The sequence below is a fragment of the Phacochoerus africanus genome, chromosome 5 (genome assembly GCF_016906955.1).
Source record: "Phacochoerus africanus isolate WHEZ1 chromosome 5, ROS_Pafr_v1, whole genome shotgun sequence".
Taxonomy (NCBI): domain Eukaryota; kingdom Metazoa; phylum Chordata; class Mammalia; order Artiodactyla; family Suidae; genus Phacochoerus; species Phacochoerus africanus.
The window spans coordinates 29,272,739-29,297,143 of NC_062548.1; the positions used below are offsets into that span (position 1 = coordinate 29,272,739).

The window sequence follows — 24,405 nt, forward strand, 5'->3', positions numbered from 1 at the left end:
CCTAGCCTGGGAACCTCCATATGCCCAGGGTGTGGCCCTAAAAAGCAAAAACAAAACAAACAAAAAAAGTTTTATAGTTTGATATGATCACATTTGCTTTTTTTGTTTCTGTTGCACTTGCCTGAGGAGACAGATCCAAAAAATATCGCTAATACCAATGTCAAAGAAGGTGCTGACTCCGGTCATGATTGCCCCTCAGTCTGAAGTGACTTGGGGTAATTTAAAGTCTCAACCATACCCACAAGCCTCTCGGTAGGGAGGTTTTTGTCCTGGGGGATGATAGGGTGTCATAGCCTTGTTTCCTTCCTAAGATCCAAGTTTCTGCATGAGTCTGTCATTATCTATCTACTTGGGGGAGTAAGTTTCCTCCCCTCCACTTTTTCTCCCATTTTTCCTGCCTTCCATCATTTTTCTTTATCAGTTTTTCTTACTGTGTTATGGAGTTATTTCTTTATTTCCCCTTCTTTCCTTCCTTCTTCCTTGCTTGCTTGCTTCCTTCTTCCTCCTTTTAGTTATCTTTCTCCCTCTAATTCTTTCCAACTTTCCTCCCTCCCTCCTTTTCATTTCCTAATTTGTTTCTATTGTTCTTTTCATTTTTCTTTCCTTTCTCTCTGTTTCCCTCTCTTTTCCCCTCCCTCTTTCCTCCCCTCTTTTTCTTTTTTCAACAGCCAACATGGCAAGATTTTGAACTAATAACCAAGGAAAGACAAATATCAGCTCATGTCTTGTCATAAAGAGTCTCGTATCCCCAGAGGGAAAGCAGGTGATTCAAAGGGAAATTAAAGGAGAAAAAGGATAGGAATCCAAAGGAACCCCCCCTGCAGGTCTCACTGGGCCCTGGCTTGCTCAGACCTCTTCCTTTCTTTGTCTCGAAGTTTTGCCCGCTGGATTTTCCCCGTGACAGTCTTAGGCAGGTCCAAGACGAACTCTATCTGTTGGGAAAAATAATTCCAAAGAGGGCTATGCATGACCCCAGTGAGGGTGGATTTTTGCAGAGGAACTGCTACAGTGAGAGGAAAGTCTGGAGGCCGAAGACTTCCAGGTGAGTGAGGACAGAGCCTGGGAAACTCCTACGGAGGCCTTTTGCGCAATAAGAATCTTCCGAAAGTGCTCTGGGGATTTCCCCCAGCAGCACAATGGCTTGGTAGTGTCTTGGAAGTGCTAGGATGTAGGCTTGATCCCCAGCTTGGTGCAGTGGGTTAAGGATTAATGTTGCCATGAACAGTGATGTAGATTGAAGATGCTGCTCAGATCCAACATTGCTGTGGCTGTGGTGTAGGCCAGCAGCTGCAGCTCTGATTTGACTCCTAGCTTGGGAACCCCCATGTGCCTCAGGTATGGCCTTAAAAAGACAAGAGGACCTGGAGTTCCCGTTGTGGCGTGGTGGTTAACGAATCCGACTAGGAACCATGAGGTTGTGGGCTCAATCCCTGGCCTTGCCCAGTGGGTTAAGGATCCAGCGTTGCTGTAAGCTGTGGTGTAGGTCATAGACGAGGCTCGGATCCCGTGGTGCTCTGGCTGTGGTGTAGGCCGGGGGCTACAGCTCCAATTAGATTAGACCTCTAGCCTGGGAACCTCCATATGCCATGGGAGTGGCCCAAGAAATGGCAAAAGGACAAAAAAAAAAAAAAGAGAGAGAGACAAAAGGACCAAAAACAAAAAATAAAAATAAAAGGAGACAATAACAAATATTGTGCTAGGTATGCTGTGACAGCTCCTTTTTATGTTGTTGAGCTAACATCTTCACCTTTGGCTATTTCTGCTCAGCAGGCTGAATTACGCGCTCTTATATGAGCCTGTACTTTAGCTAAGGACAAAACTGCCAATATTTATACTGAGAGTAGATATACTTTTGGAATAGCTTGTGATTTTGACATGTCCTAGAAGTCATGTGGCTTCCTGACTTCCAGTGGAAATAAAATTTAAAATAGCCCTTTTGTTCAGGAATTTTTTTTTTTTTTTTGTCCTTTTGCCTTTTCTAGGGCCGCTCCTGCAGCATATGGAAGTTTCCAGGCTAGGGGTCCACCGGCCTACACCACAGCCACAGCAATGCCAGATCCCAGCCGCGTCTGCGACCTACACCACAGCTCACGGCAATGCTGGATCTTTAACCAACTGAGTGAGACCAGGGATCAAACCTGCGTCCTCATGGATACTAGTCAGATTCTTTTCTCATGTGCCACAATGGGAATGCCCATCTCCTTGATATTTTAAACTGCCTGATGGATCATTTGAAGTCTGTCGAGTGGATTTTCTACAACTGCCTCCATCAGATGGGTAGAAATATGTTTCAGTCATGGTCTATATATTTCACACTGGATTGAAGCCTTTCCTTGCAGACAGTATAGCTAATGCAACAGGAAAAGATTATCCATACCTGGGGGACACCTCTGGAACTTCACAGCAATTGAGGAATCCATTTTACTGGCCAAGTACTTGATCAAGTCTGCATTGTTTGGCCAGTGTTATAACAATTTCACTGTGCTTACCATCCTCAATATTTTGTTTGTTTGTTTTTTCACCATTTCTTGGGCCGCTCCCGCTGCATATGGAGGTTCCCAGGCTAGGGGTCTAATCGGAGCTGTAGCTGCCAGCCTACGCCAGAGCCACAGCAACACAGGATCCTAGTGATGTCTGTGACCTACACCACAGCTCACAGAAACCTCAGATCCTTAACCCACTGAGCAAGGCCAGGGATTGAACCCACAACCTCATGGTTCCTAGTCGGATTGGTTAACCACTGAGCCACGACGGGAATTCCTATCCTTAATCGTCTACTGTACTCAAACACACAAACAGCCTTATTAAGACTCAGTTGGCAAAATTTGCAGAGACCTTCCAAATACCTTGGCCAAAAGCATTGCTGTTGGTCCTTCTAACTCTTAAATCCACCCCTTTTGGGACTCAAGATCCTACTTACCCTTTGAGATGGTCACAGGACCCCAAAGGCACTCAGTTCCTGCCTCTTTGGACCCACAACTAATAAAAGGAGAAATGCTCCAGGAGTTCCCATTGGGGGCTCAGTCAAAATAAACCTGACAAAGACCTAATTGCTTCCATTAAAAATTACCATGAGTTCCCGTCGTGGCGCAGTGGTTAATGAATCCGACTAGGAACCGTGATGTTGCGGTTCAATCCCTGCCCTTGCTCACTGGGTTAAGGATCCGGCATTGCCGTGAGCTGTAGTGTAGGCCGCAGACTCGGCTCGGATCCCACGTTGCTGTGGCTCTGGCGTAGGCTGGCGGCTACAGCTCCGATTAGACCCCTAGCCTGGGAACCTCCATATGCAGCGGGAGCGGCCCAAGAAATGGCAAAAAGACAAAAAAATAAAAAATAAAAAATAAAAATTACCATGTTTTGGGAGCAGTCATTTCACAGAGTGCACTCAGGAAATGAGGAGCTTAAGCATCACACCTTGAAACCTAGAGATTTTTGTCTATTGAAAAATTTCTCCGAATTGCATTTCTTTGCTAATCCCGTTCCCGTTGTGGCTCAGTGGTTAACCAACCCGACTAGCATCCATGAGGATGTGGGTTCAATTCCTGGCCTCACTCAGTGTCAAGATGTTGCTGTGAGCCGTGGCGTAGGTCGAAGACTCAGCTTGGGTCTGGCATTGCTGTGGCTGTGGCATAGGCCGGTGGCTACAGCTCCAATTCGACCCCCAGCCTGGGAACCTCCATACGCCATCAGTGTGGCTCTAAAAAGACAAAAAGACGACCACCCCCAACCCCACCCCCTCAAAAAAGAAAAAGATACTTCCAGAAGAAGATTCTCTTCAAGCTCACTGGAAAGGCTCATTATCACATACTGCTAACCAACCCTTGTGCTGCCAAACTGCAGGGACTAGACTCTTGGGTTCACGTGACACACCTAAAAAAGTACCAAACCCTGACTGGATCTGCCCATCTAGTGACCTGAAAATCCACATTTCTTGGAACTGAAGTAAACAACATCCAGTAAGAGAGATTTCCCAGAATATCTGAACTAGCCTTGGTGGAAGGTTGTCATCAAACCTTTGACGTAACATTTCAGATGATCCTTGATGTTTGTCATATTGTTTACATGGACTTAATAGGAGTTTCTGCTGTGGTGCAGTGCCATCAATGGTATGGCTGTGACGCCAGAGCACAGGTTCAATCCTTGGCCCAGAAAAATGGGTTAAAGGATTGGCATAGGTCACAAGTGTGGTTTAGATCTGATCCCTGGCCTGGGAACTCCATATGCCACGGAATGGCCAAAAAAAACAAAACAAAACATAATAAAACAAACAAAACAATAAACAGAAACTTCTGGGAGTTCCCGTCGTGGCTCAGTGGTTAACGAATCTGACTAGGAACCATGAGGTTGTAGGTTCAATCTCTGGCCTTGCTCAGTGGGTGAAGGATCCAGCGTTGCCATGAGCTGTGGTGTAGGTTGCAGATGCGGCTTGGATCCCGCATTGCTGTGGCTCTGGCGTAGGCCGGCAGCTGTAGCTCTAATTAGACCCCTAGCCTGGGAACCTCCATATGCCACAGGAGTAGCCCTAGAAAAGGCAAAAAAACAAAATAAAATAAATAAAATAAAATAAAATAAATAAAATAAACAGAAACTTCAGTTAAAATAGAGTTGGGAGACCAGAAGAGGGAGCTCTCATGCCTTATGACCAGAGCAGAGCCTAACAGGAAATGAAAAAGACTTCCTCTTCTTGCCCAGCTAGAGCTCAGCAACTGAGAGACCATCACAACCCAGCCAATGAAAAGATACTGTACTTTGAGCTCTCAGTTCCTCCACTGGATCTTTGTTTCCTTTAGCCCTCTCAGCTTGCTTTTCTCCTCTTCCAGAGTCCTCCTCTCCTTGTTGCAGGTAGACGTGCATATGGCTCACCTTGGTTGCAGACCCCGAATTGCATTTCTTTGCTAATCCCAAATAAACTTATTTTTTTTGCTGAAGAAATAACAAACAGTCTATTTGCTTTGGGTGAACACTTTCCCTTTCTCTCCCTCATTTCTATTTCCATCCCTAGGTACTGATCCTAAAGCACTTCCTAACAAACCTTTGCATGTTACTCTTCTTCCTAGAGTTTTCTTCCCAGAAAACCCACCTCTGACAATTAGCCTATGCTGACCAAGCGTCACTGAAAATCCAGGTTACATAAGAATCTGTGGGGTGTTAGACTTAACATAGTTGCTCTTACTCTCTACCCCAAACACAAAAATAGCTTTTTCTTTCCCTGGAGCAAGCTCCCATCGTGTACCCAGCTCCCAAAACTGGGTTTCCATTTCCACGTCAACCTCCATGCCTAGTTCTCGGAGTTCCCAGAGTGGAAACAGGTATAATGCATTATAAGTTATTTGCCTTTTCTGGTAAGAGCAGTTCCATGTCACTGTGAGGAGGCATCCCTCTCTCACTCAGTTCGTATCAAAAGTGGAGGGCAGCACGCTCTGTGATCTTGCTCCAGGGCTGAACACGTGACCCAGAACTGGCCAATCAGAATGCCCCATCCGCTGGTCACAGGGATTGGTTTAAAGAGCACCTGACATAAATTGGTCCAATGAGAATCAACTTGAAGACTTTTGCTGGTACCTTTAGTGGGACAGATTTTCTTTTTTCCTCCTGGGATTATCTCAGCTGCTAAAACGGTTTGGAGCTGCTGGGGGCCATCTCTATGGGAGAGCATTTCAAGAGAAGAAGCCAATACAGAAAGAAGGAGAGTCAAGAGCTGAAAGAGACATGCCTGACTACATCATCTGAAGCCTGGGATCAGCCACAATAAAGCTCTTCCAACCCTGGACTTTCCAATTGTGTGAGCAATCAACTTCGAGTTGAATTTCTATCACTTGCAACAGAGAGAATTCTGAATAACATAGCGAGACCTCAGTGCCAAGAGTGGGACTAGAGGTCAGGTACTGGCTAGAACTTGTCCCCAAGGGAGCATCTGAATTCCAATTCAGATTGAATTAAAGCCTGAGACCAATTTTCAGGCATCTAGACAGTTACTGGATTTCATTTTTGGACTTTTCTTGGTCATAGGCAGGTAGCCCTTTAGATTAGGGTCTTTATCCTCAGCCCGAAAAAGAGAAATACAAGAAGAGAAAAATTTCTCCTTCCCTAAGTTGGGGGAGCACAGGAGTCCGGAGGCCTTACCTTCCTTGGGTACTTATATGGAGCTGTCACCAACTTCACGTGCTGCTGCAGCTCCTTGGTGAGCTGGTCCATGTCATGGGACAAAAACTGTGGATCCAGGACCACAAATGCCTTCACTACCTGCAGTAAGGATGAGGGTCAAGAAAGAACGACCAGAACACATCATCACCTCCTGGGATAATGCAAAATCAGTGTCAAGACTTTCACCACTGCCACTACCTCTATATCCCCTCATTTAGACCTCCAGATAAGCAGGTAGGACTGTCATTTGAGATCAGAATCACTTCATATCCCAGGGATAATTAAGTGTGATGGGGAGAAACTAGTAATAAGAGAAGAGAGATGGGACAATAAACCTAAACGATTTGTTTAACCTCTCCAAACTAGTTTGCCCATCTAGAAAACAGAGATCCAGTTGCCTTGCTTAATTCGTGGAAAATAAAAAGAAATCCTGGACAGCATGGCTTAGCTCAAGGCTTGGCACCCAGAGTTTGGGGCCCCATTTGGTTAGTGGAGTCTATGATTTCCAGGATGTTATGTCCCACAGCTGCCCGAGCTATGATATTAGTGATTTTCACCCTGAAGAAATATACTTGGCCATTGACCCACGTCTCTCCACCTTAACCTTTTCCTATACATACACCAAGCTCTTTAGATTCATCTGGGCTTCCTTCTTTCTTTCTTTTTTCTTTTTATGGCCACACCTGCAGTATATGGAAGTTCCTAGACCAGGGGTGGAATTGGCGCTCTAGCTGCCAGCCTGCACCACTGCCACAGCAACACCAGATTCTAGTGGCATCTGTGACCTATGCCGCAGCTTGCAACAACGCCAGATTTTTAACTCACTGAGTGAAGCCACGCATCAAATCCACATCCTCACACGGAGTTCCTGTCGTGGCGCAGTGGTTAACGAATCCGACTAGGAACCATGAGGTGGCGGGTTCGATCCCTGGCCTTGCTCAGTGGGTTAAGGATCTGGCATTGCTGTGAGCTGTGGTGTAGGTTGCAGATGCAGCTCAGATCCCGTGTTGCTGTGGCCGTGGCGTAGGCCATCGGCTACAGCTCCGATTAGACCCCTAGCCTGGGAACCTCCATATGCTGCAGAAAGCGGCCCTAGAAAAGGCAAAAAGGCAAAAAAAAAAAATCCACATCTTCACAGACACTACATTGGGTTCTTAACCCACTGAGCCACTACGGGAACTCCTGGGCCTGTTTCTTTAACCCTGGCATTATAGGGGGCTTTCTTCTTCCCCTACTCTCACTGTAAACTCCATGGCTCAAGGGCTCTATCTCTAAGCTCAAATTCCTCTTCTGTTCTGATCAGGGTTCAAATGCCAAATAACAGGATAGACTCCATGCAGCCCCCCAGTAATAGATTTTATATGACGCTTGCTACCTGCCAGGCCTTGTTTCAAGCACTTTACAAAGCTTAACACATTTAATCCTCGCAACAGCCCTTCATCTTACATGTGATGAACTGAAGCACAGAGAGGCTAAGCAGCTTGCCCAGGGACACACAGCTAGTAAGCAGCAGGACCATGATTTGGATCCAGACTGTCCAGCCCCCAAGTCCATACCCTTAACTACCATCTGCACACCCAGAGGCTGCAGCTCCCCGATCACCTCTCCTCGGATGGGATCCGGGCTGCTTATCACTGCTGTCTCAACCACAGCCGGGTGCTCCATCAGTGCATTCTCCACTTCCGAGGGCCCAATCCGGTACCTGCAGGAGCACCTCTCCTTCAGAAAAGACTCGACACTCAACCTCTAACTCAGCCCCAAAGTCTAGAACCCGACAGAATAAAGATCTGGATGACCCTTTCCAGCCCAGACACCAAGCTTACCCACTGGAGTTAATGATATCATCTGCCCGCCCCAAGAACTGGAAATATCCATCTTGGTCTTTGATTCCCCGGTCTCCCATCAACCAGAAATCCCCTCTAATGTTGGCTATTGTCTTCTCAAGATTGTCCTGGTAAACATAGAAAGACAGAGTCATCACACCTGCAAAGCCTAAATTCTCTGCCCCGGGACTCCCATGACCATATGTGCACATTGCTCATTTTACAACTTGAACTACTACAGCTGGTGAGACTGCCCTGAACCCACCAACTGCAGCCTCCAAGTGCAACCAGAACCTCCCCCTTTATTTTATTTATTCCACCCAGGGTCGCTCACCTAATCCCTGGGGTCCAGTCTGGTAGATAATATCGATGCACTCATTCACCTGTGCTCTAGGACTTTGTCCCCAATTAATTCCACCTGAGCTTCAATGATCAGCATGAAACCTGATGACACCACTCCATGACACCACTCAAGGGCAGCAAGATTTATTAGACATTTTTTCTTGGGTCCAGACCGTTAGATCTGAAAGTTCTAGAGATACACCAGCAAGCCACCAGGGCCTTGGTCCGTGTGCGTATTTCTATAATGACTGAAACCCTCTATTCAGATGAGGCACTTGTTCTTGAGCTGTGAGAAGACTTTGTCCCTTGTCAGAGCATCTTTATATCTTGCTCAAGTGCAGAGGTATGAGGTCCACATTGGATGTTTGGTCACTGGGCTAAAGATGCCCTAGAGAATCCATAGCCTGGCTCCTTCATTAGAAGATGGGGGTATTGAGGATTAGAAAGATCAGGAGGCAAGTCCAAGGCCACAGAGCCATTACAGAGGGCAGAGTTGAGGCCAGTAGTCAAATCTCTTGACCACCAGTCTGACTTTTTGTCTGACTTTTTCTCCTGACCACTGTGCAGCCCCTGCTTTAATGAACTCTGTGGGCTTGAGTTAATTCATGAACTCTTTGGAGTCGGTCTCCTCTTCTGTTGAATGGGAAGAATCCTGCGCCTTCACTACCTCACTGGCTTGTAGGAATAGAGTGGGACAATGTACAGGAAATGTTTAGAAAATTGCAGTTGTGCTGTGACATCATCTGGAGACTCAGTTTTCCTCATCTGTATAATGGGTATGATGTCTTGGATCTACAAGAAGTCTTTTACTTTACATGCTTATATACCATGGTTCTAAGTGTTTCCCAAATATCAACGCCTTTAGATATCCAAGGTAATGCTACGAGATATTATCATACACATTGTACAGGTGAGGAAGCTGAAGCAGGAGAGATCTGTAACTTATTCAAGATCACACAGCAAATAGTAGACCAGGGTTTTGACGTCAAGCAATTTGGCTCCAAGGACTCTTCATAAGGAAGTGGTAAGGAGCACATGAGTTTAATGTATGTGAACTGCTTTAGGAGAATGCTTGCCATGTGATAAATGGCAAGCTTTCTGTCATAAAACAGCTCGTAGGAGTGGCAGGGTGGTACTGGAGAAGATAACTCTTCCAATGGAATCTTAATGATAAGCTAAGGAAAGCAGGAGTGAACAGCCAGTTTTTTTCACTTGGCAAAGTGCCCATTCTTGGACACTGGGCACCCTTGTCCCTATTTCTTATCAATGCCTCTTGGGATGCACATAACTTGGGGACCCCCCCCTCATCCCACTCAGAGCCCACTATCCCCACCAGGAGACAGAGGGGGATGAACATGGAGTCCTCACCACATAGCCAGAGAAGAAGCCTACAGGCCTGATGGGTTTGACCCTGACGCCCAACTCTCCTTCTGTACCAGGAGGCAGGACATTGCCCTTGTCATCTATGACCTGGAGGAAGAAGCAGATGGGAAGAATGACATCCACAGCATGGCATGGCTTGAATGGCAACATGCATTGATCAAATGGAAGATGGTCTTACTCTAATAGTGACAAAAGAATCAGAAACCGAGAGAAGCCAAGAATTTTAAGACAACCTCTCTAACCCACCTGCCTGAGATGATTTTGGTGGAGCCGCTTTTTAAGACTAGACCAGATGATCTTGGGAAGAGTCTTCTAGCTTTAGGAGTTCAGAAAATATAATAGCCCCTCAATATCCTTGAGGCCCACTGACTTGGCCATAAGCAAGAATAAAGCTCACATTATGACTCGGCCATCTTACTAGCTGACTTTGAATTACTTATCTCTATGTCTCAGTGTCTTCATCAGTACATCAAAGATAATAATAGCCTATGTCATAGGGCTATGTGAGAATAAAATAATATACCCAAAGAAGGGCTTCCTAACTAGTTATCACAGTCAGAGGTGGGGGAGCAGGCAGTTACCCAGAACATTAAATAGAGTATAAATTGGTACACTTTAGATACATATACCTACATGTGTCACCATAGACCCACATACACAAATTCTATGTCTTGGAATTTAGCCCAAAGTAATAATAAGGGAAAGGAGCAAAATTTTAGCTACGGCATATTCATTGTAATGTCAATGTTACTAGTGAAAATTTTAGAAATCATCTATGAACTAACAAAAAGCATAAAGAGTGGTGGAGCCATATGACCTACTACTAAGGAGTCATGAAAAATCAGGCTGGTGACAGGTATTAGTTGACCTAGAAAAGACGGTCATCCAAGGTTGCTCCATGATCAAATTAAGTTATAAAATTATACGTTAAGATTCACTCCTATTCTCGTTTTTAAAATGGGTACATTTATACAACTAACCAGCAAATTAATTTGCTAGCTCTTCCAAGTGGTTTTCTCTGGATGGTAAGAATACAAATTATTTATTTTTTATCTTTATTATATTTCTTTTACATTTTTATTTTTTCCTTCCCCCCTTCCTCCCTGTCTCCCTCCCTCCTTTTTTATTTTTGGCCACGCCTATAGCACGTGGACGTTTCTGGGCTAGGGATCAAACCCAAGCCACATCAGTGACAGCACCAAAAGCTTAACCCCTAGGGTGCCAGGGAACTCTCTCCCTCCCTCCTTTTTAAATATCATTTTAATATCCTTACTTTCTGTTATGTTTCCTCAATGGATAATATAACAAATTACTAAAAATGATATAAACGGATAGGTAGATAGCAACATAGATATAGACAGAGATGTTATGTATATAGATGAAATAGGTATAGACAGATTCCCTCCCTCTTTCCCTGATCCCCCAACAAACCTGCACATCATAATGGGGTATTGCGGTTCCCAGGTGGCCAGGTTTGATTTTCATTGTCTTGGAAACTCTGCAAGTCAGTCCCTATGGAAAACAGAAGACAGATCACCAGACCTCAGGAGAAGACATTTTTAAAGAAAGAGATGGGATCCTGTACCTGGCTCATGTGCAGTGGCTCCCTTGTCCCTGGCTCTCTGCCCTTTCCTGGCGCCCCCATCCTGGAGGGTTCACTAAAGTGTTTGAAAAGCATCTGACTGATGACTTCCCAGGAAAGAGGAACTAACAACTACACTGCAGTCTGTAGAGGGAGCCACTCTTTCATAAGGGACCATGGACCCCCAAAGTTCTTTAAAATAATATGGAATTACGTTCCCTCCCATAATAGAAACAGCTCTGCTTGAATCCTGAAGTGAATTATTCTACAGTTTTGTTTTGTTTTTTTTTGTCTTTTTAGGGCCACACCCACAGCACATGGAGGTTCCCAGGCTAGGGGTCTAATCGGAGCTGTAGCCGATGGCCTACGCCAGAGCCACAGCAACACCAGATCTGAGCCGTGTCTGTGACCTACACAGCTCACGGCAACACCAGATCCTTAACCCACTGAGTGAGGCCAGGGATCGAACCCGCAACCTCGTGGTTCCTAGTCGGATTCGTTTCCGCTGCGCCGCAATGGGACCTCCTGACCTGTCTTTATTTATTAGATTGTATCTTTCTCCCCCACTCCCACTGGAAGGTAATCTCCATGAGAACAGGATCTTTGCCTATTTTATTTATGCTAAGTTGCCAATATCTATCCCATAGTAGGTGGTCAGTAAATATTTATTGAATAAGTGTGTGACAAATGGTGGCTCATATTTCTTTTCTTTTTCTTTTCTTTTTTTTTTGTCTTTTTGCCTTTTCTAGGGCAGCTTCCAATGGCATATAGAGGTTCCTAGGCTAGGGTCTAATCGGAGCTGTAGCCGCTGGCGTGCACCAGAGCCACAGCAACGCCAGATCCGAGCCACGTCTGCAACCTACACCACAGCTCACGGCAACGCCAGATCCTTAACCCACTGAGTAAGGCCAGGGATTGAACCCGCAACCTCATGGTTCCTGCTGCACCACAACAGGAACTCCTCATATTTCTATTAGCAGAGAGCCTTTGGAGCCCACCAGGTCCACCAGCCCATGGTTTCCTAGAGCAGGTACCGTTTCTGTCTGGCCATAGAATTCTCGGAGGTCCAGTCCTGTCTGGGCCCTCCAGTTCTCCAGAGTGTCTGGAAGGAGGGTGTCTCCTCCAGTGAAGCAGTACTTTAGATGTGGAAACTTGTAACTGAAAAAGAGAAGAGAGGCAGGTGTTCCCCTCAGCCCCCTTTGAACCAAACTCTGCCCAGGCCTAGAGCTGGATTCGGGGGGTGTTGATAATGAGGTTGGCTTCATGGGGGCTATGCATGCTCAGGGGATCCGAGAGAGGAGCACATGTGTAGGTCAGGGAGGCAGAGGGTGGGCCAATAGACCAGAGGCTCTTAACCCCCAAAACTCCATCACCTGGAAAGATCCTGTAGTAGCAACATCCGGTAAACAATGGGTGCTCCTACCATGCTGTTGATTGGATAGCTGGACAGCACCTGAACAAAGAAAGCATCAGGTCAGATGCCCCCACCTAACGGTAGCACAGTGGTTCCAAGTGAGGCCAGGGATCGAACCCTCGTTCTCATGGGTGCTAGTAGAGTTCACTAACTGCTGAGCCACAATGGGAGCCCCTTCTACAGATGTGGGCTGTGGAGAGGTCTGGATTTAAACCTTAGCTGCTACCCTGTGTCTATTCCAGACCAAAGGAACCCAATCTTCACAAACCCTCAAAGCAAAAATGACAGAGAAATGACTGCATTTTTTAATCATTACGGGAAAAAGGCCAAGGATTAATTTGAAACATTTTTGTCAAATCGGGCTGCCTTTTCCTGCCAGTTGAATGACCTACCCCCCAAACGTACCACCTCCAGAGTTACATAAACCCCATTCACCAAGGGGTGATCAGCTGCTGTTGCCAGTTGGCTATGTGGAAGGTAAAGACCCTTAACCTTCTAGGACGAGTTTTGTAATAGATTAATTCCAGCCCTATTTTCCCCAAAATATTTTTGGGACATAATCCAGGTGGAAAAGTACTTTCAAAAGTTAAAAGCACCCATAGACATTTCAGAAGAAGTGCTACTAAAAAGTAGCTGGGACTGAATTCTTGCCAGGCCCTGAGCTCTCTCATTGAATTCTCAAATGAGAATTATATATCACCTTCACTTGACAGAGGGTTAAGCAACTTGCCCAAAGTCACACACTCAGCAAGTAGTAGGACTGACATTTGCAGCCTATACTTTTAACCATTAGCAACGCCACCTCCACCCCATGCTTTGCTTTGTGCAGAATTTATTATGAAGAGGCAAAATGTCTAGAAAAAATGACTACCATTAGCACATTACACAATTGCTTCCTCTGAGTGCTCTGGATGTACTGACATAAACTACGAAAATGATCCAATTTCCTTTGTTACCTTGCCTTACGGGAAGCTCAACATGCGGTGACCTTTGCTTTTGCTTATTTGCTATACTATACTTCACCCTACTCTCCTGAGTCTTCCCACCCACTTACTCCACATCTCCAGCCTGTATTTTCCTAAGAGGCTTTATAATTTTACACCTGTTTCATGTGTGTGTGTGTGTTTTTTTTAATTTCTCTGCCCATTTGTAACACTTAATGAAAGCCACTTCAAATCCTTTTAGGAAGAAGACAGAGTTAGAATTGGTGTAAAACAGAGAATGATAACACCCTTCAAAGAGAATCTCATGAACGAATCCAGACCGTGCCTGACCTTTTGACCTTTGCGTGTGTCATCCATAGCTCAGTTTGCTCCTGGGGCCTCTAAAGCCAGCCAAACAGAAATCTGAGTGGGCCATTAACCACTACAGAGATCTGGATCCCTAGGATGTCAATTGCCCAACTCTCTATCACAAAAAGGTGAGCACCTTTGCAAGAGAAATAAGCCCATCCCCATTGCTTTGTTGATCCAAGATCATGTAGTTTGTAGATCTTATTTAATGGTGGCCTTGTCAAGTTCCATAGGAAACTCTCATTTATTCTTCCAAATTCCTCATAGATAATAGTCTCAAACTGCAAATAAACCTAACGTCCATCACCGGTAGGATGGGAAAAGAATTATGAAAGATCCACAGAATGGAATGCTACATAGCTGAAAAGAACAAACTTCTAATGTGTGCAGCATTATGGGCAGCATTCACAGAGAATATGGTGCATGAAAGAAGCCAGAAAAAAAAAGATTACCTATTGTACGACTCTGCTTAGGTGAAGTTCAAGAAGAGGCACAATGAATTATGGTGATAGAGGTTAATAATGATGAACTTTTGGGGTGTGGACCATAATGTGAGCGGGGTATGGCCACATTCTGCAGTGAAAGAAATGATTTATATCTTGATCTGTGGGTGGTTACATGGGGTCTGTTATGGACTGGATATTGTGGTCCCCGCCCCCCATCCATATGTTGAAGCTCTAACCTCCCAGGTGATGTGTTTTTTTCTTTCTTTCTTTTAGGGCCGCACCTGTGGCATATGGAAGTTCCCAGGATAGGAACTGAATTGGAGCTGCAGCTGCCAGTCTATGCCACAGCCATAGCTATGTGAGATCCGAGACACATCTGTGACCTGTAGCTGAAGCTTGCAGCAATGCCAGACCCAGTGAGTGAGGCCAAGGATCTGAACCTGCATCCTCATGGATGCTAATCAGGTTCTTAACCATCTGAGCCACAGCAGGAACTCCTATGTGGTGGTATTTGAAGGTAAGTCCTTTGGGAGATAATTGGATTTGATGCAATCACGAGGGTGGGGCCCTGTGATGGGATTAGTGCCCTTATAAACAGCGGAAGAGAAACCAGAGCTCATTCTCTCTACTGTGTGAGGACATAGCAAGAAGTCAGCCATCTGTAAGCCAGGAAGAGAGTTCTTGCCAGGAACCTAACTGTGCTGGCACCCCGACCTCAGACTCCCAGGCCCCAGAACAATAAGAAATAGATGTTTGCTGTTTAAGCCACCCATTCTATGGGATTTTGTTATAGCTGCATGAGTGACTAATAAAATGTCTAGCATAGGTAAATTATTTTCAAGCTGTACACTTAAGATGATTATACTCTATGCACACACACAAGGATGGCATCATCTCCAATCCTTCTCCTTCACACTCAGTTTCCTACCATCTCTCTGATCCTTGACACCAGAGCAAGGGCCCATTAACTATGCATTGAGTGCACACATTACCCATGATGCTTGTCTCCTGAGTATATTCCTTTTAAATGTGAATGGGTCTATCTCCTTCCCCAGACCATGAGCTCCTCGAAGGCAGGAACCACTCCCATCTTCCTTCCTGAACACTCGCCATCCATGTGGCAACGATTCGTAAACAGCAGATGACTTGGAAGAATCTGCCATCAATGGGGGTATGCAAACCTTGAGCTTGCTCTGACCTCCTGGTGCAACCTGAGTCTCATCTTACCTTTAGAATGACCAGTGGGTCAAATGTTGGCAAGTGATGAATAAATGTGCATGCTCCTGATGTCCAAGGTTCCAGGAATGAGGTGAGCATGTTCACTATCCAACCTGTGTCTGATATCGTCCATATTATGTCAGTGGCTTGCAGGTCTGTCCATTTTCTGAGAACACAGCGGAAGCACATGTACACATAAGTGAGTGCACACTGGGGTGGGTGGAGCATGAGTGGGTGTGTTGGGGGTGGGGGGTAGAGATAGGTGCGTGCACAGGAGTGTGTGTGCCTGAAGGTGTGTGAGTATGTCTGTAGGAGTGTGTCGAAGTATAAGCAAGCAGCGGAAAGCGAGTTTGCTCTCCCCATACCCTGTATCATGAGGGGGTGCCTATTCAGAAGGTGTGTTCCTACCTCCCATGACCTAACAGATCGTTGGGTCTCATCTTATCTCCAGAACTGAGGACAGTTTGGCGCCTGTGGGGACTGCCCAGGACATGTTTACCAGATGTCAAGAGACACCTAAGTGGATATTCCAACAAGGGGCCTTGCAGAGTTCAAGTGTGGCTAAGGAGGCATTTGGTTCTCTTCTCTTGACGGATCCTGAACTGCCTCATCCAAACGGAGGGTTTTGTACAGGGTGAGACCTGTCCCCTTTCTCTCCTCAAATCAGAAGTAAAAGCATTAGGATTGTCTTAAAGCAAAACTGATTTAGGCCAAACATGAAGAACTTCCTTTTTTTTATTTTATTTTTTTTTTGCTTTTTCAGGACCACACCTGTGGCATATGGAGATTCCCAGGCTAGGGGTTGAGTCTACACCGCAGCCACAGCAACGCAGGATCTGAGCCACATCTGCAACCTACAGCACATCTCACAGTAATGCTGGATTCTTAACCCACTGAGTGAGGCCAGGGATTGAACCCTCATCCTCATGGATACCAGTCAAATTAATATCCACTGCAGCACAGTGGGAACTCCATGAAGAATTTGCTTGAGGCTGGGAAGTACCATAGTATATGCCCCTTCCGAAAGACAAGGACTACTTTCAGCTCAGTAGAGAAATTAAGGTCTTAGCTTAAAAGAACTAAATTTGGGGGTTGAGTGGGAATTTAGTGAATTAGTGACATAAGTAACTTATCGTCCCAGCTTTTGAAACTACATTTACTATTGTTCTTCTTTTAAATAACTTCTATAAAATAATTTAATTTTCTGATGCCACAGGCTTATAGATGGGACATTGAGGGTTTTTTTTTTTTTTTGCATTAAAGAATTTTTCTAGTTCTGCAGTTCCCATTGTGGCACAGTAGAAATGACTCCAACTAGGAACCATGAGGTTGCAGGTTCGATCCCTGGCCTCGCTCAGTAGGTTAAGGATCTGGTGTTGCCATGAGCTGTGGTGTAGGTTGCAGACACGGCTCTGAACGTGCATTGCTTGTGGCTGTGGTGGAGGCCGACAGCTGTGGCTCCAATTCAGTCCCTAGCCTGGGAATCTCCATATGCTGCGGGTGCAGCCCTAAAAAAAACAAAAAACAAAAGAAAAAAGAATTTTTCTAGTTCTGATAATAACATTAACATAGCAAGCCGGATCTACTGAGAAAGACCCAGACGTTCTCTTGTTATCATTGTGTGACAACCTTAGCACTGATGGGACTGATGGAGAATAGAAGAAAAGTCTGACTCATGAGATCTGAGATCCAGAAATTCAAGATCTCAGTTCATCTAATCCATCCAATTACAGGGGCCTCTTCGATGAACTCGAAAAGTAATTTGCAGCTACCTGACCTCTTGGAATATAGAGAGCATTAAAGAAAATTCCCAGCTCTCCAAAGGACAAGATCTAGATGGGTCTGAGGGAAAAATGCATATAAACCTGTGCTAAGCATTCCACCTGGGAGACACACAGCTCACTCACTGAAAATGTGTTGAGGTTCCTTGTGATCTGCAACAGAAATGTCCCTCTGAAGGTCACTGGGTACCCGGCTTGCTAAACCATGATTCCTCTTGCCTGCCTTCCCAACCATCATTCTCTCTCTCTCTTTTTTTTTTTTTTTTGTCTTTTCTAGAGCCGCCCCTGCAGCATAGGGAGGTTCCCAGACTAGGGGTCTAATCAGAGCTGTAGCCGCCGGCCTATACCACGGCCACAGCAACGTGGGATCCAAACCATGTCTGTGACCTACACCACAGCTCACGGCAATGCCGGATCCTTAACCCACGGAGCAAGGCCAGGGATCGAACCAGCAACCTTATGCTTCCTCGTCAGATGCGTTAACCACTGCGCCACGACGGGAACTCCCCAACCATCATGCTCATAAGCACCAGATGGTAGCCCATCCCAAGAGAACTGGATTTGACATCAGAAAAACCTCGAGGCCTGGTCACGTAGTTCTCTGTTGAGACAAAGGACCCTTCTCACCCAGCATCCATCTTGGCCTTGATCCCCAGGCTTGCGTGGGAGTGTTCTGCCATCTTGGGAAGGCCACTGGTCCCGCTGGTGAAGTAGATCGCGGCTGATTCCTGGCTTCCAGTCTCCACGCAGCAATGAGTGGTCGAGGCTTCCCTGACAGAGACACAGATGGTCACCTTCTTAGATCTGCCCTGGACACCAGGTGTCCTGGTGACTGATCTCTTCCCACCTTCCGCCACCCTGGAGAGACAAGCCAGCCAACCCAGGCAGAAGGGAGGCTTATGAGTGGGGAAGAGCATGAGATTTTGAGTCCATGAGACTTGGGTTGTAAAACCCTTCAGGTATGTTAACATTGTAACGCTGGACTATGTCGTTCACTTCTCTGAGTCTCATTTTCCATATGAGATAGGATCAATAATACTCATCTCACAGAGTTATTGAGAAAGTCAACTTTAACAAAAAGGAAATGGGAGTTCCTGTCGTGGCTCAGTGGTTAACGAACCTGACTAGGAACCATGAGGTTGCAGGTTCGATCCCTGACCTCGCTCCGTGGGTGAAGGATCCGGCGTTGCCTTGAGCTGTGGTGTAGGTGGCAGACGCTGCTGTGGCGGAGGCGGAGGCTGGCAGCCGCAACTCCGATTCAACCCCTAGCCTGGGAACCTCCATATGCCGTGGGTGCGGCCCTAAAAAGACAAAAGACAAAAAACCAAACCAAAACAACAAACAAACCAAAAAACCCCAAAAAGGAAATGAGCAACTGGCTTGGCTCAACAAAGAACTCAACAAAGACTCATCTGTCATTGGGAGCATGACACCAGGTATGCAGGTTTTAAAGTTTTCCCAGTCCACCCTCCTCTATTTCCTAGAAGCACCTGCACCTCTTTAGGACTCTGCCTCCAGGATCTTGATGTTGATTCTCTCAAAGCTGGTTTTATGGTGTCTGCTTCTCTGACAGTTATCTTAAAGACTGTGGCATTGGAAAGAAAAGGCTCATGCCCTCCCTGGGAGCTCCCTAAGGTATTGTCTCGAGTGTGGAGATTTCAGCAAATGAGCCTATCTACAAACCAGGAACAGATCTCGGATATAGAGGACAGACGTGTGGCTGCTGAGGGGACGGGGAGGGAGTGGGATGGACTGAGAGTTGGGGTGGTAGGTGGAACCTATGAGCATTTAGAGTGGATAAGCAATGAGGCCCCACTGTATAGCACAGGGAGCTACACCCAGTCTCTTGGAATAGAACACGATAGAAGATAGTATAACAAAAGTGATATATATGTTTATCTGTCTGGGGCACTTTGCTATACAGCAGAAACTGGCACAACATTGTGAATCCACCATACTTTCATTTTTAAAAGATACTTTTAAATAAATGATCTGCAAGAAACAAAAGAGTGTGCAGATGTCAGATGTGACAGGGAGACACGTTCTTCTGGCCAGACATGGGACAGACTCTTGGACGCCTGGCTTAGGTTCACTGAAGCCCAGAAACGGAGTGTATCAGCCATCTGCTGTGTTCAACCTCATCAGCTCTTGGCCAGAGGTGACTCTGATTCCAGCCAGTGAACAGTTCTGGGTGAGTTCCCGTCCACTTGGTGTTGCTTCCAGTGGGAACCACAGGTGATTCGCTGTGTGCCCCAGACCTGGGACTCTGCGTGTGTGTGTGTGTGTGTGTGTGTGTGTGTGTGTGTGTGTGTGTGTTTGCTCGCGTGCATGTGCGTGTAGCCCAGAGTGTGGGGTAGCTAATGCCCTTGGGCAACTGTCTGCCAGTGAAGGTTAGGGGTAGATGGATCAGTGCTTGTCCATCCTGAGAGGCATTCTGTGTGCTTTTCTGAAAGTTCCCAAGGAGCAGGGCCTTTGCACCCCATGCAGTGACTCCTTCATTAAGACAATAAACTCTTGTATTAACTCTTTTTTTTTTTTCCATGTTATGAACAAACTTGTGGCATATGGAGGTTCCCAGGCTAGGGGTCGAATCGGAGCTGCAGCTGCTGGCCTGTACCACAGCCACGGCAACCCTGGATCCAAGGCCCATCTGTGACCTATACTGTAGCTCGTGGCAATGCTGGACCTTTAACCCACGGAGCAAGGCCAGGGATCAAACCCACATCCTCATGGAGACAACAGCAAGTCCACGATGCTGAGCTCAGCAGGAACTCCATCTCCTGTAGTAACTCTTATTTCTTTCCTGCTATACCCCCACCCCCCAGTCCACTCCTTAGCTTTCCCAAATAAAGAGCCTGCACATAAGGGTTCTGTTCAGTTTGCCCTTTGGGTAAAAACCCAGGTTAAGAGGTGTAGAGTCTCACCGTAGTAGTGTCTTGAAGTCCAGCCACCCATCCTGGCTTTTCTCAGACACCAGTAGCTTCGTTTTCAGAGATGGACAGTCAGGTGCCACAGTGTCCACTGCCTGGGCCACTTCGTCCCCAGCCACGATGGCCCTGGCCTTAGACACCTGCAGCCTGTAGAGAATGTCTTTGGGTTTCATCTGGATGGTCCCGGGCAGGAAGACAAGGCCTGGAGGTGCCAAAGGGTTTAGAGAGAAGTGGAAGAGAGGGTTGCCTTCTTCCCTAGGCAAGCCTGATGGAAATAGGCAGTGGGGAGGAACTGGGGCAAGAGAGGTGGGGGTCCTCACTGATGACCCGTGGGGAGCATGGATAACAGGGGAACCTAGGACCAGAGAGTGATTTGAGCACCGATTTCCCTGGGGTTGTGAGAGTGTCTGCGACTTCTCCATCTCTCTGGTCTTCTTCCTCGACCTTATGCTGTGTTCATCAAAAAATCTGGTTGTCAGCGAATTGACTCTTACATCCACACACTTAATTCCATCTCCACCATGACCCTCCATCTCCTATTTTTTTTTTCTCGTCTTTTTGGGGCAGCACCCACGACATATGGAGGTTCCCAGGCTAGGGGCGGAATCGGAGCTGTAGCCGCCAGCCTACGCCAGAGCCACAGCAACGCCGGATCTGAGCCGTGTCTGCAACCTACACCACGGCTCACGGTAACACCGGATCCTTCACCCACTGAGTGAGGCCAGGAATCGAACCTGCGACCTCATGGTTCCTAGTCGGATTTGTTTCTGCAGCGCCACGATGGGAACGCCTCCACCTCCTGTTTGAATTCCTCACCCCCCTCCTGTCCTCCTTCATCCCGTTCTCTGTGCACCATCCCGACCTTTTTCAAACAGAAAATGGTCATGTCACGCGATCCATCCGTAGCTTGCCATTCATGCTACTCAAGGACCCAGGGCCCTTGCCATGGCCCACAAGGTTCTGCCAGGTTACCACCTTTGTCCTTTTCCAGGACCATTTGCCATCATTTTCTACTTGGTATCCAGACTTTGGGCGCCTCGACATTGTTTCAGGTTGTTTCATAATTTTTGAGCTTCCCTCCCCCTGTGCTGCTCCCCTTGCTTGGAGCATTCCCCTTTGCCTCCTCTCCTGGCCAAATCCCAGCAATCAGCCAAAATATTACTTCCATGGAGGCTCCCATGACCCCCTCAAATGAGTCCGTTTGGGTCTCCTTCTGCAGCAAAACAAACTTTTTTTTTTAAATAGCAACGTTTGGACTTGCTGTCCTGGCTCAGCCGTAATGAACCCAACTATTATCCATGTGGACACAGGTTTGATCCCTGGCCTCACTCAGTGAGTTAAGGATCCGGCGTTGCTGTGAGCTGGGGTGCAGGTCACAGATACGGCTTGGATCTGGCATGGTTGTGGCTGCGTCTATGGCTGGCAGCTGCAGCTCGGATTCAACCCCTAGCCTGGGAAGTTCCATGTGCTGTGGGTGTGGTCCTAAAAACAAAATAAAATGAAATAAATAAATAGCAAAGGTCTTCTCTTAAGGGCCAAACAAATGGTAAATGGTATTTTAGGCTTTGTGAAAGCCAGAGGCTTTCTGTCCCGGCTACTCAAGTTTGCTATTGCAGTGCTTATCACAGATGTTATGTCAACAGGCTATGGCTGGGTCCCAATAAAACTTTATTTACAGTAACAGGCTGTGGGATAGATTTGCCCTGTTGATCATAGTTTGCCAAATTTTTATAGTGTCTTTTTGTGGGTGTCTTTTTTCTTTTTAGGGCCACATCCACGGCATATTGAGGTTCCCAGGCTAGGGAGTGAATCAGAGCTACAGCTGCCAGCCTCCACCACAGCTCAGAGCAACGCCGGATCCTTAACCCACTGAGCAAGGCCAGGGATCGAACCCATGTCCTCATGGATACTAGTCAGGTTCATTACCCACTGAGCCTCAACAGGAACTCCACATTTTTTATAGTTTCTTATAGAATTCTCATGGCACGTATCATCATTGTGATTAAATAATTAGGCATGGAATAATAATTTCATAGTGGTCTTTCTCCAAAGTTCCTCGGGTCCCCTGAGTTCACAGACTATGGTTTGTTTACTCTATATTTAGCAACCTCTAGCATAGTGCTTCGTGCATAGTTCGCTTAAATAAATGGAAGCAGGGTGCTGTCTCTATATGAGGAGAAACCACATGGGCTGATGCTCTGTGGATAGGGCATCTTTGGAGAGGAATGTTTGCATTTCTCGGCCGTCAGTTTCTTTCACAAAAGAGACAGTGCCCAGCTCCGGGGGTCCATTACCCACCTGCTCGCATGCAGCCAAGGACCACCAGCCACCACTCGGGCACTCGGGACAGCACCACTGCCACACGGTCCCCACGCTGCAGGCTGCACACCTTTGAGAGGACATTGGCTGCTTGCTGGCTGAGTTCACTCAACTGGCGGAAGTTCCACTTGACTTCATCTCCATTGCCATTCACCCACCACAGGGCTGGGCCAGGGTGTCGCTTACCAGCCTGAAGGTAGAGAAGGGCTATGTATTAGGATGGGCAGGTGCACACGCTCAAAGAATCCATTCCCCGTCTTGGAACCACCATGTCAATGCTTAATAAGCTGTATGATCTCAGGACCCCGACACATGCTTAGGAATTATTACAACCCTAAAGCGTTTGTATTTGCGTGGATTCTCTCTCTCGATACTTGTAATATTAGAAATTAAACTGAGAACTTTTATACCTGTGTATTTTCATTTTTTTTTCTTTTTTTTTTTCTTTTTGGCTGTACCCGCAGCAGGTGGACGTTCCAGGGACAGGAAGGGGACCTGTGCCACAGCAGTGACCCCGCTGGCTCTGTAACCCACTGAGACACCCAAGAACTGCTGAACGTGCGCTTTAGAATATCAAGCATATCATAGTAATACATGGAGTTCCCGTCATGGCTCCGGTTAACAAATCTGACTGGCATCCATGAGGAGGCAGGTTTGATCCCTGGCCTTGTTCAGTGGGTGAAGGATCTGGCATTGCCGGGAGCTGTGGTGTAAGTCACCGATCTGGCGTTGCTGTGGCTGTGGTGTAGACTGGCAGCTGCAGCTCCAGTTGGACCCCTAGCCTGGGAACCTCCATATGCCGCGGGTGTGGCCCTAAAAAGAAAAAAAAATATATATATATACCCATTATATAAAAAATATATTAATATATAAATTAATATATATTATAAATATAAATATAAATTAATATATATAAATATAAAGATATATATACCCATTATATATTACCACAAGTGAGATACGCATTAATAAAGAAATGAGTATCCTTTCAAAAAACAAAAAAATAGTGAGAAGAGTGGCACCATTTTACAGGTTTGCCAGCTCTTTAATGTTTTCTTTCTATCGTAGTCTCTGGAAAATGCCACAGTATCCTTGTGAGGCAACAAGAATGAAAAAGGCAAATATTATCTTAGATTTATCTATCTAGCTCCACAGATCTATTTTTGTTTTCTGTTCACTGTGGTAAAAATATACCTGACATAAAATTGACCATTTTAGCCATTTTTAAAGCACACAATTAGGTGGTCCATTTACGTTGTTGGACAAACACCCTCCGTCTCTGGAAGTTTTTCATCATCCCAAACTGAATCTCTGTAACCATTACACCATGACTCCCCAGGCCCTTCTCCTCGCAGGTCCTGGTCATGACCAGCCCACTTTCTGTCTCTATGCATTTGACCACTCTAAGCACCTCATATAAGTGGAATCACACAACATTTGTCTTTTTGTGTCTGGCTTATTTCACGTAACATGATGTCTGCGAGGTCCATCCGTGGTATATCACACATCAGAATTTCATTCTTTTGAAAAGCTGAATAATATTTGATTGACTAGACGTGCCACTTTTTTAATCCATTCATTCATTGATAGACATTGGGTTGTTCCTACACTTTGGCTATCACCATGAACATGGGTATGTAAATATCTCTTCAAAAACCTTGCCTCAGGAGTTCCCGTTGTGGCTCAGTGGTTAATGAACCCGGCTAGCATCCATGAGGATGCGGGTTCAAT

The 24,405-nt window shown here is 46.1% G+C and overlaps 1 protein-coding gene across 1 annotated transcript in view; it reads right to left on the reverse strand.

Annotated features, from left to right (window-relative positions):
* Window positions 1-571: 571 nt before the first annotated feature.
* LOC125127407 (acyl-coenzyme A synthetase ACSM2B, mitochondrial-like) overlaps window positions 572-24,405 on the reverse strand; it is a 28,687-nt gene continuing 4,853 nt past the window's right edge. The window contains exons 3-14 of the mRNA XM_047780371.1: window positions 22,654-22,864; window positions 20,350-20,557; window positions 18,053-18,196; window positions 15,654-15,810; window positions 12,648-12,727; window positions 12,309-12,432; window positions 11,124-11,204; window positions 9,678-9,779; window positions 7,968-8,095; window positions 7,747-7,846; window positions 6,124-6,243; window positions 572-932 (exon numbers count right to left, since the gene is read on the reverse strand). Of these exons, the coding sequence (XP_047636327.1) occupies window positions 828-932; window positions 6,124-6,243; window positions 7,747-7,846; window positions 7,968-8,095; window positions 9,678-9,779; window positions 11,124-11,204; window positions 12,309-12,432; window positions 12,648-12,727; window positions 15,654-15,810; window positions 18,053-18,196; window positions 20,350-20,557; window positions 22,654-22,864 (1,560 nt within the window). The 3' untranslated portion in view covers window positions 572-827. The remainder of the gene's footprint in view (window positions 933-6,123; window positions 6,244-7,746; window positions 7,847-7,967; window positions 8,096-9,677; window positions 9,780-11,123; window positions 11,205-12,308; window positions 12,433-12,647; window positions 12,728-15,653; window positions 15,811-18,052; window positions 18,197-20,349; window positions 20,558-22,653; window positions 22,865-24,405) is intronic.